We start from the raw sequence: 17,913 nt of genomic DNA on the forward strand, positions 1-17,913 counted from the left end.
TATGTTCAAATATAGCAATTAGTCTCTAAAGTGCCACAACATCTTTTTTTTTTAACTTTTGTTTTGTTGTGTGTTTCATGTTGGCATGCTTGCACAGACTAACATAGCGGCCACTGTGAAAGCTACTGTATTGAGTACATTAGTATTTCTGGGGACATCACATGGTAAAACACACCACTCTCAGTCTCCAGCAGGGGGCAGGGGCAGAATCTGAGCTAATTTCCATTAAAGCCCACATACATGCAGTACAATTTGAAGTTGGAAAAGAGAAACAAATACTCAGGACTGTGAAAGTGAATATGCTTTTGTCTTAGTAAAGACCTTGATTTGTCTATCCTGCAAGATCATTGATAAAATTGTAAATATCAAGGATGGAGCATGCCAGCAGCTGAAACAAACAAAGGCTCTAGATTCTGACTGACCTGCTGTAAGTGATATACCATAGGCATCCTTCAGTCTCGAGAGACTATGGTAACATGCTCTGAATAGAGGTATTTGAACAGAGTCTAGTGTGGCTGAGGAGGCCAATTCGAGAGTGACACCCCCTTCCACACTGAAGACAAATCCAATCTGTCCCCTGTCCAGCTCCCTGATTTTGCTGCTTTTGTGACTTACTCTTTGCCTCGGCCTGCTGGACAAGGGTCTCTTCAAAATGGGAGAGGCTGTGATGCAACGCCTGTCTCCAGGCTGAATGCTCAGATGTCTGGGTCTCCATACTTCAAAGTTGAAAAAGACAATATGTTTGGAGAATGACCAAGGATGCTGGGGGGCGGGGGGCTCTCCTCTTCACACCCATTTCCCTCCACAAGTGGGAGATTAATAGAGTTAGAAGGAGGGCATAACTGAAGAACTCTTCTCTAGTGTGGTAATGATGTGGAATCGAATTTTCTTTATTCCATTTTCATTTATTATGTTTTGTAACAGTGCTGTCTTAGACATGCCTCCTGTTTCATAGATTCTATTCCTTTCTGTGAATTGTGTGCCACATGGCCATGTAACCTAAGGAGATCACAGATGGGCTGTATTTAGTTATGTGCTAGGACCCATGGTTGGCAGTAGAATGAGTGCATGGGTATCATCTAAATCTGGAAACTGGTAGCCTAGGAAAGGAAACTACATTCCACAGCTGTTTTGAAAGAGAAGAATGGGGATAATGAAGCCCAACCATCTCCCCACCCAAATAAACAATAGCCAATAAAAACTAGAATATTAACTAGAAAAAATTGTTCAGGTGTCTATAGCTGGTTTTACACATGAGTGACACTACATCATGGACAACGGTTAACTCATATGATTCAGAATCACTAGAAGTAATCATGGAAAAATCTTGGAAACATATAAAGCCAATTCCTGATTCTGGATGATGTTCTGTAAAGCAAGGGTGCAGAAAATTCAGACAGCTAGTGCATCAGTAATGCTCTGTAACTTGCATGAAAATAAATAAAGGTGGGTTTATTTAACATTTGCATGCATTATTTACATAGACAATATTTTGTATTATTTTAAAATGAGCTACACTCACCTATATTCTTCATGTTGACCTCATTACATTCACTTTAAAGAACTTTTGTGGTCTCATTTCCTTGTAATTAACCAAGTTTCAGCAGAGCAGCGTAACTTTCTTGAGACCTGATACAGAATCATCTTTTAATAGCCTGGCTAGACGACTGAAGAAACATTTTCACACCTACCCGTTATATTTCATCTAGAAACTCCTGATGTCTTGTAAGCCCTCCCATGGAAATTGTCTGTAATCTCAGTTCTCAAGAGATTTCAATTGTGATCAAAATAATTAACACTCCCTGTTTACATTGATACTAACAAATAAATATATGTTTTATTAAGATCAGTGACCAGCAAAAGTAAGCAACATTATTTAAATTAGGAAACATGAAATCAATGTAAAAGCACTAAAAACATCTATGTACATATATATAACTATATTCACATATTATATTAAATATCTCCTGATCCCTATCATAGGCCTTGTCTATGGGCTATTGTTGCTTGCATAGAATGACAGAATTCTTACTTAGAAGCTCATAGAGCCCATGTGATCATTAAGGCCTCTATGTGTATACACCAATTTACAGATACTATAGCTGCACTTTTGGGGGGGGGAACCTTTCCTTCATGGATTTTGATTGCAGCAGCACAGTGTTTAGCTACTTTTGTCAACATATCTGAATTTTGGTTTAGCCGAATATATCTGCCAGGGCATCGCCCTGTCAGCAAGAGCAGTGTATAATGCACCTTTGATTGTCCAGGAAATACCCTTACAGTATGTACGGGTTAACTAGGACTTCTAAAATGCCAGAATAAAAGACACAATGAAGTAACACATGGGAGATGGTTTCAATCTCACCAGAGTTACAGGGGCATATACACTGAGTGTAAGGGGTGTCGTTATACTTCCCTTCCTGGACTGCTGATGGAAGTGCATTGAAGTGGGCTAGAGTAAGGGCTTTGCCTTGTTTAGGTGTTAAGGGTAAGTGGAGATGTTTAGCCAGTTTGGGTGGAAGTGGTGTGTTGTCAAGTATAAGCCTATTTATGATGATACCAAGGTCCTGCTGCCTTTCTGTCTCAATAATACACTGCCTAAGATTACTCTTGGCCTTACCACATTCCATTTGTTGGATACATTCTACTCAATAGCCATATCTGCTGATTTTATTATATATTGCTCTCTTCCAAGGTGATTGATGGTTATCCTGTAATATCAGTGAAGTCAGTCCAATTGGTTGAAAGGTTAGTTTCAGCCAAAAGTTAAAAATAACCAGACAAACTCTGGCTTTAACTTTCAGGTAGCCCACTTCAAGCCTAAGGGCTGCATTGGATACCCCTCTTGGAACTTGTAAGATAGCCCTCACGAATTTAGATTGAACTACTTCTAACTAGATAAATGAAGAGGTAAAGGTAAAGGTAAAGGTTCCCCTTGACAATTTTTGTCCAGTCGGGTTCGACTCTAGGGGGCGGTGCTCATCCCCGTTTCCAAGCCATGGAGCCAGCGTTTTGTCCGAAGATAATCTGTGTTCACATGGCCAGTGCGACTTAGACAAGGAACGCTGTTACCTTCCCACCGAGGTGGTCCCTATTTATCTACTTGCATTTGCATGCTTTCAAACCGCTAGGTTGGCGGGAGCTGGGACAAGTGACGGGCACTCACTCCGTCGCATGGGTTCAATCTTATGACTGCTGGTCTTCTGACCCTGCAGCACAGGCTTCTGCGGTTTAGCCCACAGCGCCACCACATCCCTTTTAGATAAATGAAGAATAGGGGCCCAATTGTGCCCCATACAAGAGCTGACTAAGGGATTTGGCCTGAACCAATCTTATTGCGGCTGGCACATACTGACCACATTTTGTGTAGAAGAATTTTAATATTGCAAAGCTAGATTTTTGTGCTGCTTGTACCACATTGTTAACATGAGCCTTGTAATTTCCTTTATATTTAAAGAAGACACTCGAATATTTGTAAGCCTTAATTTGTTCTGTCTCATGCTCATCAATTAATCACTTATAGATCCTGGGCCTCTAAGCGAACACTAAAACTTTGGTCTTTGAGTAATTTATTTGTAGCATTTCCTCTTTACAGTATTGCGCAAAAGCGTGTAATGCTCTCTTTAATCCTATTGGTATCTGTGAAATTAGGACTGTGTCATCTGCATATAACAGAAGGGCTATATGTCTATTTGCTAGTTTGAGGGGATGGAATTCCGGCTTGCTGAGCACCATTACCATTGAGTTGATATAAAAATTAAATATCAATGGAGCTAATATACACCCTTGACACTAACAGAATGAGAAATTGATAGGGGGGGCCTTGAATATTCTCTTTAGAGGGTATATAAACCCTTCAATGGAAAACATTCGTAATGCCTCGAGGAACTGTGTCAGATTTGGTCTGAGGTCTTCAAAGCTGTGCCTGTGTGTGATTTTGTGTTTTATTTTTGTTGTGAAAGACAAAATTCATGCCAACGTTGCCTTGCCTGAGAAAGTTCCAAACTTCATAACTGCCTTAGCAATGAACAGATTGTCTCTGAGTCATCTCCTTAATTTGAAATGCTAGTCACGCTATAGTTTCCATGTTTTCATCTGAGTGCAGAAATAGTTAACTAAATGGGGAGAATGTTTTTTAACTTCTCTGTTGTGGTTAGATCACTTCTTCAAATTACTGACTGGCAAATTTTGGAATAACTATATAAAATTTAAATGTATTTCTGAGATATGTCTGCTGAAAAAAATAATTAATTTTGACAGAATATTTACTTCCACACATACATATTTATTCCTTTGTTTATTCCTTTATTTCCTTTGTGTGTGTGTGCACTTTACATCCCACTTTTGTGCCAATTATTTCAAGATGTCACAATGGTGGTCCTCTTGTTTCTTTATCCTCAGAACTCTGTGTTGTTATGCTCCAGGATACTATTCTTTACATTTTTTAAAATATGACTTCACCATGTTATTTTTTATTTTTGATGTTGATGTAACAGAAGAGCCTGGTGCTTTTCTGTCATTTTAAATATATGACTACCCCATACTACGTAAGCAAATAATAGTGAAAGCTTGGTCTGTCTTCCAGTAGACAACACATCATCCTTTCAATATCAGATGCCTCACTAATTTATAAGCAACAGTGAAATCTACTTTTTGCAGGAGATGGAGAGAAAAAATGTGCCAGATCAGGACAAATCTCTCTCTAGTTCAGGATTATAACCTTGCCAGAATCAACCAGAGGGCCTAAGCAGGAGATTCATAAGCAAAACATGAATGAAGTAGCACCTTCAAATTCATGAAATATAAACCAATCTCATGTGGCAAACAATTATGGCATGATAAATTCCCTGTTCTCTCAATGTGGGATAGAAGGCATACTTGGTAAGCACTGATTATCACCTGTCCTCCGGTTGCATTGATCACCACCTGTTCTCCAGTTTGTTCCTTGCCATGTGTAATTTTTTGCACTGGTTTGCCAGATGTGCAGCATGCCTTCTTTTGCAATGGAAGGCTGCCCAAGCAGGTTAGGCAGTTATATGATTTCTCTTTTGCTCCTTATTTTGGCAACTGGATACTAGCTTTTGTCTGACCTTACATTAAGGAGATACGCACACTGGAAGATGCAGAGGGGTCATGGTGCTGCCATCTCTTCGAATGCTTCAGAGATCCCAACATTGCCCCATCAAGGGGAGACATCAGGAACACACCTCCTCTATCTCTATGTGAACTCCATCAATGTGAGTGGATTTCAAGCCACAACTTGTATCCTGTTGCCTAAATATGCAGCAGAAGAGAGATCATGTAAGTTTTCTGCTTGCTCTGACCGAGTGTGTTACTGGACTTGGAACCAATTCTCCTCAGCGTTCACCCATCAAGTGTGAGTGGACATATGAGATAGGGAAACCTAGTTATATAAAATTCTATGTGTGTAGGCTCCTACAGCATCTGAACATCTCAATAGGAATGGAGAAAGCTGTGCCACACTGGAAATATAGACAATCTCCATTCCCCTTTCCATGAGATCCTCGTGTGAAGGGATTCAGTTTTCTAAACTCACAAACAAACATTTATAAACAAAATGTATAAGCAAAATGTATGAACTCCATAAACAAAGCTTAAGAAAAACAATACTTATAAACAAAAACAGACATCTTTATACCCCAGCACATTGAGGAAAACCCTTTTTAATGCAGGTATAACAGAAAGTTATGTCTCTGTAAATGCGCCAAGAGTTACACCTGACAATAGGGAGTTGTGCAATATAATTGCACAATTGGTCACACAGTTCAGTTGCACAATTGGTCACATATTGTGTGGCACAAGTGCTTAGTGGGTAGTTCTTCCACCTCAGTGCTACGTTAGCACTGTGGGAACAATGTCAAGTTGTGCCCACCTAGGTACACAATAGGATTTTCCCCTTGGTAACAAATACATTATTTAATTAGCTGGGATAATTAAAACCATTCTGGTCATAGATTTCTTTTGAGTCATTTCACAGAATGTGTATCAGTATCAGCAAAGTTTTATTTCAGAAAAAAACCTCCTTCTTGGCCTTTAGTAATCCATGAATACACTTGTCACATCATTCATGGTATACATAAGCATAGTATACACCTTTATTTATAATTTCCAAATATTATGTAAATAACTATTTTTGTTTTTTGTTTTGTTTACATTTTTTATGATTTGTTTAACATGGATATTTAAATACTTAACTGGAGCATGACCATACTCTTCAGAACTGTCAAAGATTTTAAAAATCGGAGGAAGGGGGTGGGAACCTGGTACGTGTTTTGAGTACAGAGGCACTCTGGAAGACACAAATAGCAAAGGACTTTTTGACATGCGTATTTCTACAAGTTCCTCACTGAACACAGAGATTTGCTTTCCTCCACTCTTTTCGTTTCCTTTTCAAGTTCTTTCCATTGATATTTTGGAGAACGTCTGGAAGTTCTTACCAAGAAATAAACAACAACAAATTGTCCTTTGATCCTTTGACAAGGGTACCTGTTTCTCATGACTCTGAGTAAACTGTTCCCATTTCACACCACTTAATATATGGTCACCTATCATAGTGCACCACCATGCGTTTCTCTGTCATCTCTCAAAGATTCCTATGTGCCCCATTGATTGTGTCTTTCATCTAGATATAGCTAAGCAGCTTTACCACTTTACTTACGTGTTTCAAACTTTTTCAACAAAAGAGTTTTCAGTTCTTTGCTTTTTAGACTATATATGATGGGGTTTAGCAGAGGACCTAAAATCAAATACTGAATAGAGCTCACTTTGTCAATGTCTGTGAAGGATTTAGAGTGCGGCTGCAAATATACGGAGAAAGCTGAAAGATAAAAGATGCAGACCACAATGAGGTGAGAGCTACAAGTAGAGAAAGTTTTGCTCCTGCTTTTTGTTGACTGAATCTTGAGGATAGCTGAAATAATATAAATATAAGATATAAGGATAAGGAAGAAGGAGATGAAACCAAAGAGGAAACAAGCAGCAAGTAACAGCTTGTAATTGAGGGAAGTTTCACTACAAGACAAGCTCAGAACTGCAGGGAGTTCACTGGTGTAGTGTCTAATTAGATTATGTCCACAGAAATTCAGACCGATTAAAGGCAATCCATTGAGCATCACGTCAAGGAAACCAAGGACCCAGATTCCACCCACCAATTTCCAACACATTGGCTTTGTCATAATGATTGAATAATGGAGTGGGTCACATATAGCAACGTATCTGTCATACGCCATTGCTGAAAGCAGAAACATTTCAACAACAACAGAATAAAGAAGAAAATCTGTGTGATGCAACCCACCAGAGAAATGGATTTCTTGTTGGCTACCAAATTTTCCAGCATCTTTGGGACAGTGACGGAGGAGTAGGAAATGTCAGCAAGGGCAAGATGACTGAGAAAGAAGAACATGGGGGTGTGTAGGCTCGTTTCAGTCTTAACTACAAAAATGATGACAGAGTTTCCAATGAATGTTGTAGCATATATTATTAGGAATAAAAAAAAGAGAAAGATCTGTACTTGTGGATCACTTGAAAGTCCCAAGAGAATAAATTCTATGGCAATGGTTTGATTTTCCATGGAGAGTTAATGGAAATATTTAAGATCACTATGAATAGAAAGAGATAAAGGTTAATGCAATATTGTCACAATATTAATATTAAATAAATAGGGACACTAGACAATAGTGGGCAAAGTCCAATTCAGGCCTACATAACATAAAGTTACACCAGTGCTGGGCATTATGCTCACCAACAAGGATTTACTCCAGGCAATTGTGCATTTCATCATGACTACCTGGTGCAACAAGTTGTGTAGCGTGCCAGCATTGCAATTCCACTTGCACCTCGGCAGTAGCACAAACTACCATGGGCACAATTTTGAGTTGCTCATCAATAATTGTGGACAGGATTTTTTCCCCAGTCTGTAACTAGTTACAAAATCTAGAAATAGCATTGTTAACTATGATTTATTTTGAAATTGTTAGTTATAAATGCATCATATTATATCCATACCCACTAAGAACGATATCAACTGTGTCTATGAGACATTCTGCATGTGATCTACACTTGATGTAATTCTGTAGATACACTTAACTTGATGAAATTTCCTTACAGGAATTGTCGTTCCCATTTCCCACCCACTGGGAAATGATGGAAAATTCTATGGTTGTTGTAGGGTTTTGGGGGCTATTTGGCTGTATTCTGGAGGTTTTTCTTCCTAACATTTCTCCAGTCTTTGGTGTAGACCAGAACACAGACAGAGTCTCCTGTTCTCTGAAGATGCCGGCCACTAAGATTGGCAAAACGTTAGGAAGAAAAACTTCCAGAACACACCTAAAAATATATATTATATATTTACAATGCAAATTTATACACGTCTACTGTGTGATATGCTACATTGGTTTCTATGAAAATATGCCACATAAGTATGTAGCCTAAGCACTTGTATGGATGTATTTAGTCTCTAGGACACATAGGTAAAGGTAAAGGTTCCCCTTGACATTTAGTCATGTTGTGTCCAACTCTAGGGCATGGTGCTCATCCCCCTTTCCAAGCCGTACAGCCAGCATTTGTCCGAAGACAGTTTCCATGGTCACGTGGCCAGTGTAACTAGACACAGAATGCCATTACCTTCCCACCAAGGTGGTACCTATTTATCTACTCGCATTTACATGCTTTCGAACTGCTAGGTTGGCAGGAGCTGGGACAAGCGATGGGAGCTCACTCCGTTGCGTGGATTTGATTTTATGACTACTGGTCTTCTGACCCTGCAGCACAGAGGCTTCTGCGATTTAACCTGCAGTGCCACCATGTCCCTTTCTAGGACACATGGCCGGTGCTAAAATGAATGCATTGGTAGCACATGGACACAAATAGTCTAGGAAGAGAAGCTGGGGTTCCAACCTAGGTGTTCAGCAGGGAAAGAAAAGTAGGGATAATGAAAGCAAGAAGCTATTTCTCACCCAAATAACAGAAAAACTAGGAAGTGGATTCAGATCTCTTTTTTACAAATGGGTAATTCAGGCACATAAATAACTGGTAAGTCATATGATTTATGCATCCTGTTCAGTAACAGAGTAGAAATAAGCAGGTAAAAAACTGGGTACAAATTTGTAAACCTGTTCCTGGCTCTGGATGATACTTTACATTTCTGGAGTGTGAAAAAAGACAACTGGCTCAGCAGTTACTCTTCCCCTCTGTAATATGTGAGATAATCTGGTTTTCATTTATTCAGCATTCTCATGAACACATAAATATAGAAAAGTGACTTAACAAATACGATGATTTAAACAAAATGATGTTGTTTCCACCTTCTTTGTTTCCTTTTCTCTGAGCAATTGGGTCTGAAAATTAACTTGGTGGAACAATCCTTCCTGAGGCATCATTCATGATAAGAGTCACACTCACCAATATTCTTCAGGTTGATTGCAATGCTCCCTGTAAAATGACTTCTCTCCTTTCTCATAGTTAAGCAGCTTTTCATAGAATAGAGTAAACCTGCCTTGAGCTCTGTTAAGGAATCATCCTTTAAATACCTGAAGAGATGACTGAAGCAACACTTCTCAAACAAACAAATAATATTTCCAATAGAAATTAATTTTTTCTTGAAAGCCCTCCCATGAAAATTGACTCAACCGTCTCAGTTCCCAAGAGGTTTCAACTGTGATCAAAACAATGAATATTCACCTCTCTCTCTTATTATTATTATATCTTATTGCCCACAGAAAATAATAATAATAATAATAATAATAATAATAATAATAATAATAATAATAATAATAATAATAATAATAATAATAATAATAATAATAATAATAATAATAATAATAATACCGTATTTTTCGCTCCATAAGACGCAGCTCCTTATTATTATTATTATTATTATTATTATTATTATTATTATTATTATTATTATTATTATTATTATTATTATTATTATTATTATTATTATTATTATTATTATTATTATTATTATTATTATCAGACACGCACTGTCATTTACCATCAACCTTCATTACTATTATTGTGGGAGGCAGTTTTCGACTTGTGGTCCCTGTGACCACCCCCAGCAGCCTTTTCTTCTCATGGGCACCATCATCGGGGGGGGGCAGTCACCAGTGTCCGGTTTTGGATTGCTCTGTTTCTCCTGTTGACGCTCATAATAATATCAATGACATTAATAACTTCAACAACTCCAAGAGGAGCTGTGACAATAAGGTTGGCCTCCTGGACAGTTTACATCTCTCTGCTGCCCCGCTGAGGTGACACTCATTAGACCCATTAGGAAGAAACCAGGCTTGGTGACGGATGATATTGGCAATTATAGACCTATCACCAGTGTTTACAAGGTAGTTGAGAGGGTGGTGGCCAACCAGTTGCAGGCTCTCCTGGATGAAACCATGCCCTGGATCCATTCCAATCAGGCTTCAGGCCATGCCATGGCACGGAAATGGCATTGGTCGCTCTATTTGATGACATATTGAGGGAGGCCGACAGGGGCAAAATGTCTCCGCTAGTTCTTCTTGATATCTCAGCCACCTTTGATACCGTTGACCATGGTATCCTCCTAAGGAGGCTCTCTAAGTTGGGAATAGACTTATGAGTCTCTTCTATTCAAGAATTACTTCCGTTTTATTCCACCACCACACACACTCACACACAAGGCTTGAATTTAGCTGAAGGTAACTTGCTTAAAGGACAAAAATGATAGGGCCCTAATAGAAGCAGAAGACATCAAGACGTGGTGGCAAGAATACACAGAGGAATTATATCAGAAAGATCTGGATGTCCTGGACAAGCCAAATAGTGTGGTTGCTGACCTTGAGCCGGACATCCTGGACAGCAAAGTCAAGTGAGCCTTAGAAAGCATGGCTAACAACAAGGCCAGTGGAGGTGATGGCATTCCAGTCAAACTATTTAAAATCTTAAAAGACAACACTGTTAAGGTGCTACACTCAATATGCCAGCAAGTTTGGAAAACTCAGTAGTGGCCAGAGGATTGGAAAAGATCAGTCTACATCCCAATCAAAAAATAAGGGCAGTGCCAAAGAATGCTCCAACTACTGTACAATTGCACTCATTTCACACGTTAGCAAGGTTATGCTCAAAATCCTACAAGTTAGGCTTCAGCAGTATGTGGACCGAGAACTCCCAGAAGTACAAGCCGGATTTCAAAGGGGCAGAGGAACTCAAGACCAAATTGCTAACATGCGCTGGACTATGGAGAAAGCCAGAGAGTTCCAGAAGAACATCTACTTCTGCTTCATTGACTATGCAAAAGTCTTTGACTGTGTGGACCACAGCACGGCTGTATATTGTCTCCCTGCTTATTTAACTTATATGCAGAATACATCATGCGAAAGGCAGGACTGGAGGAATTCCAAATTGAAATTAAGACTGCTGGAAGAAATATCAACAGCCTCAGATATGGAGATGATACCATTCTGATGGCAGAAAGTGAGGAGGAATTAAAGAACCTCTTAATGCGGGTGAAAGAGGAGAGTGCCAAAAATGGTCTGAAGCTCAACATAAAAAAAACATCATGGCCACTGGTCCCATCACCTGGCAAATAAAAGGGATAGATATGGAGGTAGTGACAGATTTTACTTTCTTGTGCTCCATGATCACTGCAGAATTTAAAAAATGCTTGCTTCTTGGGAGGAAAGCGATGGCCGTCTCATGAGAAGAGAAGACTCCCTGGAAAAGACCCTGATGCTGGGGAAGTGTGAAGGCAACAGGAGAAGGGGATGACAGAGATGGTTTGACAGTGTCACTGAAGCAACCAACATGAATTTGACCCAACTCCGGGAGGCAGTGGAAGACAGGAGGGCCTGGCGTGCTCTGGTCCATGGGACCACAAAGAGTCGGACACGACTTAATGACTAAACAACAACAACAACTTGCTTAAATTTGTAATAGGGTAGTCAGGTGCTTAACTGAAACAAAAATAAACGACTATACTCATATATGCTAGAGTTTAAAAAAGACAAAGAAGTGCTGGAATTCTCTTAATTAATTGATTGAGTCATTGATTAATTGATTCATTAGCAAAAAACAGGGCAGGACAACTTTTAAAACAGAGTATTTATTTGGTTGTTACTATTGTTCTTTGCAATCATAATTCATAAATATATTTATTATATTACATTAATTAATATTGAAAATATGTGTCACAGAAACTATTTACTTATTTAAGCAAAGTGTGCTGCTCCTGCCTCACCCTTGCAAACCCCAGATCAGTTTGACCTCTCCCTCTGTGTGTGTGTGTCCAAGGTATTTTTACACCCCTTTCCCCTCTCATATATTACAAGCAACGGCCAAGTTGGTTTACCCTCATTATGTAATTATGAAGAAAAGTTCAGCTTTGTCTCTTGCTGTGCTTCACCCGTGTGCAATCTATCCAGACCTAATGTCTTTGCAATGAGATCTCTGAGGGAAGGAAATCAAGTCCTATAGGAAGAAAATTGCACAGTTTCATCAAATCTTAGGAGTCAGAGTTGCCATATCAGTGTATCTTGAAAATTCAAGGTGAAAACCCATTAAACACCTAGCAGACCTCATTTCCTCAGTGTAGTTCAGTGAAAAGAACACTGCCAATCCCAAGTTTGTAACAACATATGAAAAAAAGAAATGGCCTTATTGCTTTAAACAAAAGTATAAACACACACATAGACACAGTTTCAGAACAGTGAGCTTTTTCAAATCCCATGAAAGGTAGGATGCACCTAGACTTACGTCAGCTGAGAAGAGTTGCTGACATTAAAAGGGCTGTTTTTAATAATCAGTTCACTTTAAGCAAACTGTCTACCTTTATGACACAGAATGTATGGCTACTTATAGTGCACCACAACACATATCCCAGTCAGCTCTCAAACATTTAATGGGCACCATTGGCTGCTTACCTATCTTGCATGTATTCTCTGGATATACCTAAACAATGTATTCACAAAGGCTTTCACGGCCGGGATCTAATAGATGTTGTGGGTTTTTCGGGCTCTTTGGCCGTGTTCTGAAGATTGGTCTTCCTAATGTTTCGCTAGTCTCTGTGGCCGGCACAATGCTGCCCTCTGAAGATGCCGGCCACAGAGACTGGTGAAACATTAGGAAGAACAACTTTCAGAACATGGCCAAAGAGCCCGAAAACTCCACAACAACCATACCTAAACAGCTTTGCAATTTTACCTATGTTTACCAAACCTTTTCTGCAGAATAATTTTCAACTCTTTGTTTTTTAGACTATATATGATGGGGTTTAGCAGAGGATTTAAAATTAAGTACTGAATAGAACTCACTTTATCGAGGTTTGTGAAGGACTCCGAATGTGGCTGAAAATACCTAGTGAAAACAGAAAGATAAAAAACACAGACCACAATGAGGTGAGAGCTGCAGGTAGAGAAGGCTTTGCTCCTGCCTTTTGTTGACTGAATCTTGAGGATGGTTCGAATAATATAAATGTAAGAGACCAAGGTGAGGAAGAAGGAGGTGAAACCAAGGAGAAAACAAGAGACAAGTATCATCTTATAATTGGTGGAGGTTTCACTACATGACAATCTCAAAAGTGCAGGAAGTTCACAGGTGTAATGGCTGACTAGATTGTGTCTAAAGAACTTCAGGTCTATTAAAGGCAACCCATTGAGCATCACATCAAAGAAACCAGTGATCCAGGCTCCACCCACCAGTTTCCAGCACATTTGCTTTGTCATTACTATTGAATAATGGAGTGGGTCACAGATAGCAACATATCTGTCATATGCCATGGCTGAAAGCAGAAAAATATCAGTACAAATAAAATAGATAAAGAATACAATCTGTGTAATGCATCCGACCAGGGAAATGGATTTCGTCTTGGCTACAAGGGTTTCCAGCATCTTTGGGACAGTGACAGATGAGTAGCAAATGTCAACGAGGGCAAGATGACTGAGAAAGAAGAACATGGGTGTGTGAAGAGTAGATTCAGTTTTGACGATGAAAATGATGACAGCGTTTCCAATTACTGTTGTTCCATATATTACTAAGAATACCAAGAAAAGAAGAAGCTGTACTTGTGGATCACTTGAGAGTCCCAAAAGAATAAATTCTGTGATCATGGTTTGATTTTTCATGGGGATGTAATGATCCTCCGTAAGTGCTGAATGAATGGACAGAGAACTAGGTTAAAAGATAAATATAAATGCAACATTGTCACACTGTTAATATGAAATAAACGGTGATATTAGGTATTAATGAGCAAAATCCTATACATGCCTGTGTAAAACTTGAATAAATGTACCAGGCATCATTCTCGTCAACATGCAAGAGTTCTGTACAGTTTTGCAATCCATTAATCTTCCCCGGCAGGATAAACTACCACAGATAGAATCTTAAGTTGCACATGCATAGTTGTGAACCAGGATTTTGCCTGGTAGACAAATAGGTATAAAAAAACAGAAATATAATTATTACCTGTTATTTATTTTTAAATGGTTGAATAGAAATACACCCTATTGTGTGCATGCTCATAAAGAACTACTATGCCAATTGTGCTAATCATTATTTAAGATATTCTGCATAATATGTACACTTGTAGAGTTCTATAACTATACCTGATGCATTTGTACTCTGCAATTTTAGGCCCCATTTCCTACACTCTGGGAAAAGTTTTAAAAATCTTTTGTATAAATTCCACACTGTTACAGCTCCACTGAATTTCTCCTCATTTTCAAAAGGAAAATACATCTGAGTAGGTATTACTGTTTTTTTGGGGGGGGGGTTGACTTGTGTGGGGTTCATTATTATTGCCTAACAATAATGGATGTTTAGAAAGAGACTATATTCTGACTTCATGATAAACCAGGGTAATCATGAATAAATCTGTGTGTTTAAGCATACTGCCACATCACATCTGAGTAAGCATTTTTTTTCTCATAGATGTGACCTTCCACATATTCTTATACTGTAACTCTCAGCAGTTGTATCCACCATATGCAAGCACGAAGAATGTGGGAAGCTGCAATAGAACAACTTTTAAAATGTCACCTTTTACCTACTTCTAGCTTATTGCAAGATAGGAACTTTGCACCCTGATTTCATCTCTCCTATGACAAGAGCAAAAGCAATATCCCATGATTTATTTTTGAATTTATTCAACATCCAGCCTTTGAAGAGGAGAGGAGGCAGATGAGTCAGGACACTGAGTCCAAAGTCTTTTGGAAAATGCTTAGGAATAGTGGACGTTCTCCTCTTCAAATTTGTTTTGCTTCTGGGTATGGCTGTATTTAGTCATGTCTCTAGGACACATGGCTGCTGATAAAATGAGTTCATGGGTAACACCCAGACATAGGCATAGGTAGCTAGGAGGAGAAACTACATTTCTAATCTACCTGCTTGGCAAGGAAGAAAGGTAGGGATGATGATGATGATGATGATGATGATGATGATGATGATGATGATGATGATGATGATGATGATGATGATAATAATAATAATAATAATAATAATAATAATAATAATAATAATAATAATAATAATAATAATAATAATAATAATAATAATAATAATAATATTGATGACCCACACAATTGATAGAAATTGGGAAATGTATTCAAATGCTCAAAGCCCTTTTTACACATGAGTAATACTGGCTCATGGGCAATTGGTCATGTGATTTATGCACCCTGTTCAGCAACCCGATAGAAGTAAACAGCCAAAAATTTTGGTCCATAAATATAAAAGTAGTTCTTTGTTTTGGATGACACTATACAAGGCAGGAGTCCAAAATTTGAGACAGCTGGCTCAGCTGTAACCCTGCCCATCTGTAATTTGGAAGAAAATAATTACACATTTCATTTTCTCAACATTTACATGGACATACACACTTAAACAAAATGTCTGAACGTCCACCTTTTTTGGTTGCTTCCAACTGAGCAATTGGGTTTGAAAATTAACTTGGTGATACATCATAATACATAATACATCATACATCATAATATAAGTCACACTCACCAATATTTCTTAGGTTGCCTGCAATACACATATTCCCTATAAGATGAGTTGATTCCTTTCCTCAGCACCGAACAGCTCTCCACAGAATGATTGCCTTAAGCTTTATCACACAGTCGTCCTTTAATTGCCTGCTGAAACATCTGAAGAAGCACTTCTCAAACAAATTATATTCTTAATAGAAATCAATTTTCTCTTTTAAGCCCTCCCATGAAAATTGTCTCAAGAGCACAGTTCTCAAGAGATTTCAACTGTATCAAAACCATTAACATTCTCTTTTTTTTTTTTTTCATGAAGGGGAAGAAAGAAAAGAAAAAGACTCAAGTAGGTTTGTATTTAAATGAATAGTTTTATTGTTTCCTTTCAGTAGAACATGCTTTAGGATACATTCACTCCTGTGCAAGGGTATGGGAGCATGAAGAGCCTTCTAAGACCTGACTCTGGCCCAGGTCAGCTTGGATCTCTTCTTGTCTCTTTCCAGGTTAACTGTCTATACTGTATTTGTGTATAAACCCTCAATCCAAAACATTCTCATTGCCCTCCCAGCCCAGAAATAATGAGGCGAGACACAGGTTGTTAGATTAAAGGCTTGGGCCACAACTTTATTAACTTATTTAACTTGTATCCCCCAAAATACAAGGGGGCCTACCATAGTGCGAGTTCCTTTTATGTCCAGATGATCGCAAATCTCTGGATGCTTCCTAGAGCAGGGCAAGCTCCTATTACTGAATCAGTAGCTCTATGAAATGGTACCCCCCCAACGAGCTCTTCCCGTGGAGCCTTGAGACCCCTAAATGGGCAGCTGGCAGGGAGGTCCTTCCATATAAGACACCTCTCACCTGGTAGCCGATAGGCTCAACCTGCCAGCGAGATGTCCTAATTTTTAGCAACCCCGTGCCAAACTGAACTAATCTCTACTTTTTTCCTTGCACTACCCACCATGGCTAGGGGCTATTTATATGCCCCAAACCTGCCACCCAAGCTGAGAATTTTGGCTCTAAGGTCCCCTTGTACATCCTTAAGAAAGAGGCCCATGCCCAACTCCGATAGATGAACACCATCACTCTGATATAATTTGGGCTGGCGACTCACAATCTCAGGATGTGAGATCATAGACCCCAAACCTGCTCTCATTGCATGACAAACATCTCTGTTCACACCACACCGTGCCCTGTATATCCTGCCCAGCTTGCAGTCAGCTCGCCAAGCCCTCCGTGGGATCATAGTGGACCAAATCAGCTTCATTGAAGGAAATGTATCCTTCAATATCTGGAGGTCCTGGATGACCTGCAAAGCCAAAGACTTGCCCATTCATTTCATCAGATCATTACCGCCCAAATGAACCACAAAAATATCGGGAGTTGCAACCTGGAAACTCGGTATTGAAAGGTCCAGGAGCTTGTGCCACTGCATGCTCCTTTTGCCCTTCCATTCGAGGGCAGCTGAAGCCCCCAGATCTAGATTACGCCCCCATCCAAACTTCACGGTACTTTGCTGTCCAGTGGATATAACTGACTGTAAACGGCCACTCACAGCCACGAAGAAGCAACCTGGGGTTCTGTAAAAGACAGCATCACTTCTATTGAGGGAGGGAACAAACATATTTCTTAAACCTACAAGATGATCACCTCCCCAATTTCTTTATTTGATCCTCACCATAATCCAAAGCCACTGCCATGGAAACTGCACCTATACAGAAGGAATGCGTTCCAAATTTCCTTCCTACAATGCCTGCTTTTTTAAGCCCTCGGGAAGTTACAGTCCAGAGCTGGTATTGTGTAAGGGGTAGCTCGTCTTTGTGGCAAAATAAGTCTCCTTTGCCATCCCCTATCGATTGAACAAATTCAGATAGTGCTTTTACTGGGCAGAGTTTGGTTACAGAACAAGGCGCTGGGCTTATAAGCTGGCCTTTCCCAAACTGAG

General features: G+C 39.2%; 2 protein-coding genes across 2 annotated transcripts; both read right to left on the reverse strand.

The window, feature by feature from the left end:
* Positions 1 to 913: 913 nt before the first annotated feature.
* Positions 914 to 9,628, reverse strand: LOC110091542 (olfactory receptor 5A2-like). The gene is given in 2 exon segments (XM_078378086.1): positions 914 to 7,285; positions 7,288 to 9,628. Coding segments are annotated over 2 exon segments (918 nt in total). The 5' UTR covers positions 7,592 to 9,628; the 3' UTR covers positions 914 to 6,671.
* Positions 9,629 to 11,761: 2,133 nt separating this feature from the next.
* Positions 11,762 to 16,306, reverse strand: LOC110091541 (olfactory receptor 1F1-like). Its single transcript, XM_078378085.1, has one exon. It carries the CDS (start codon positions 14,112 to 14,114, stop codon positions 13,191 to 13,193), a length of 924 nt encoding a protein of 307 aa, XP_078234211.1. The 5' UTR covers positions 14,115 to 16,306; the 3' UTR covers positions 11,762 to 13,190.
* Between the last annotated feature and the right edge of the window lie 1,607 nt (positions 16,307 to 17,913).

Source organism: Pogona vitticeps, chromosome 6, assembly GCF_051106095.1.
Source record: "Pogona vitticeps strain Pit_001003342236 chromosome 6, PviZW2.1, whole genome shotgun sequence".
Lineage (NCBI taxonomy): Eukaryota > Metazoa > Chordata > Lepidosauria > Squamata > Agamidae > Pogona > Pogona vitticeps.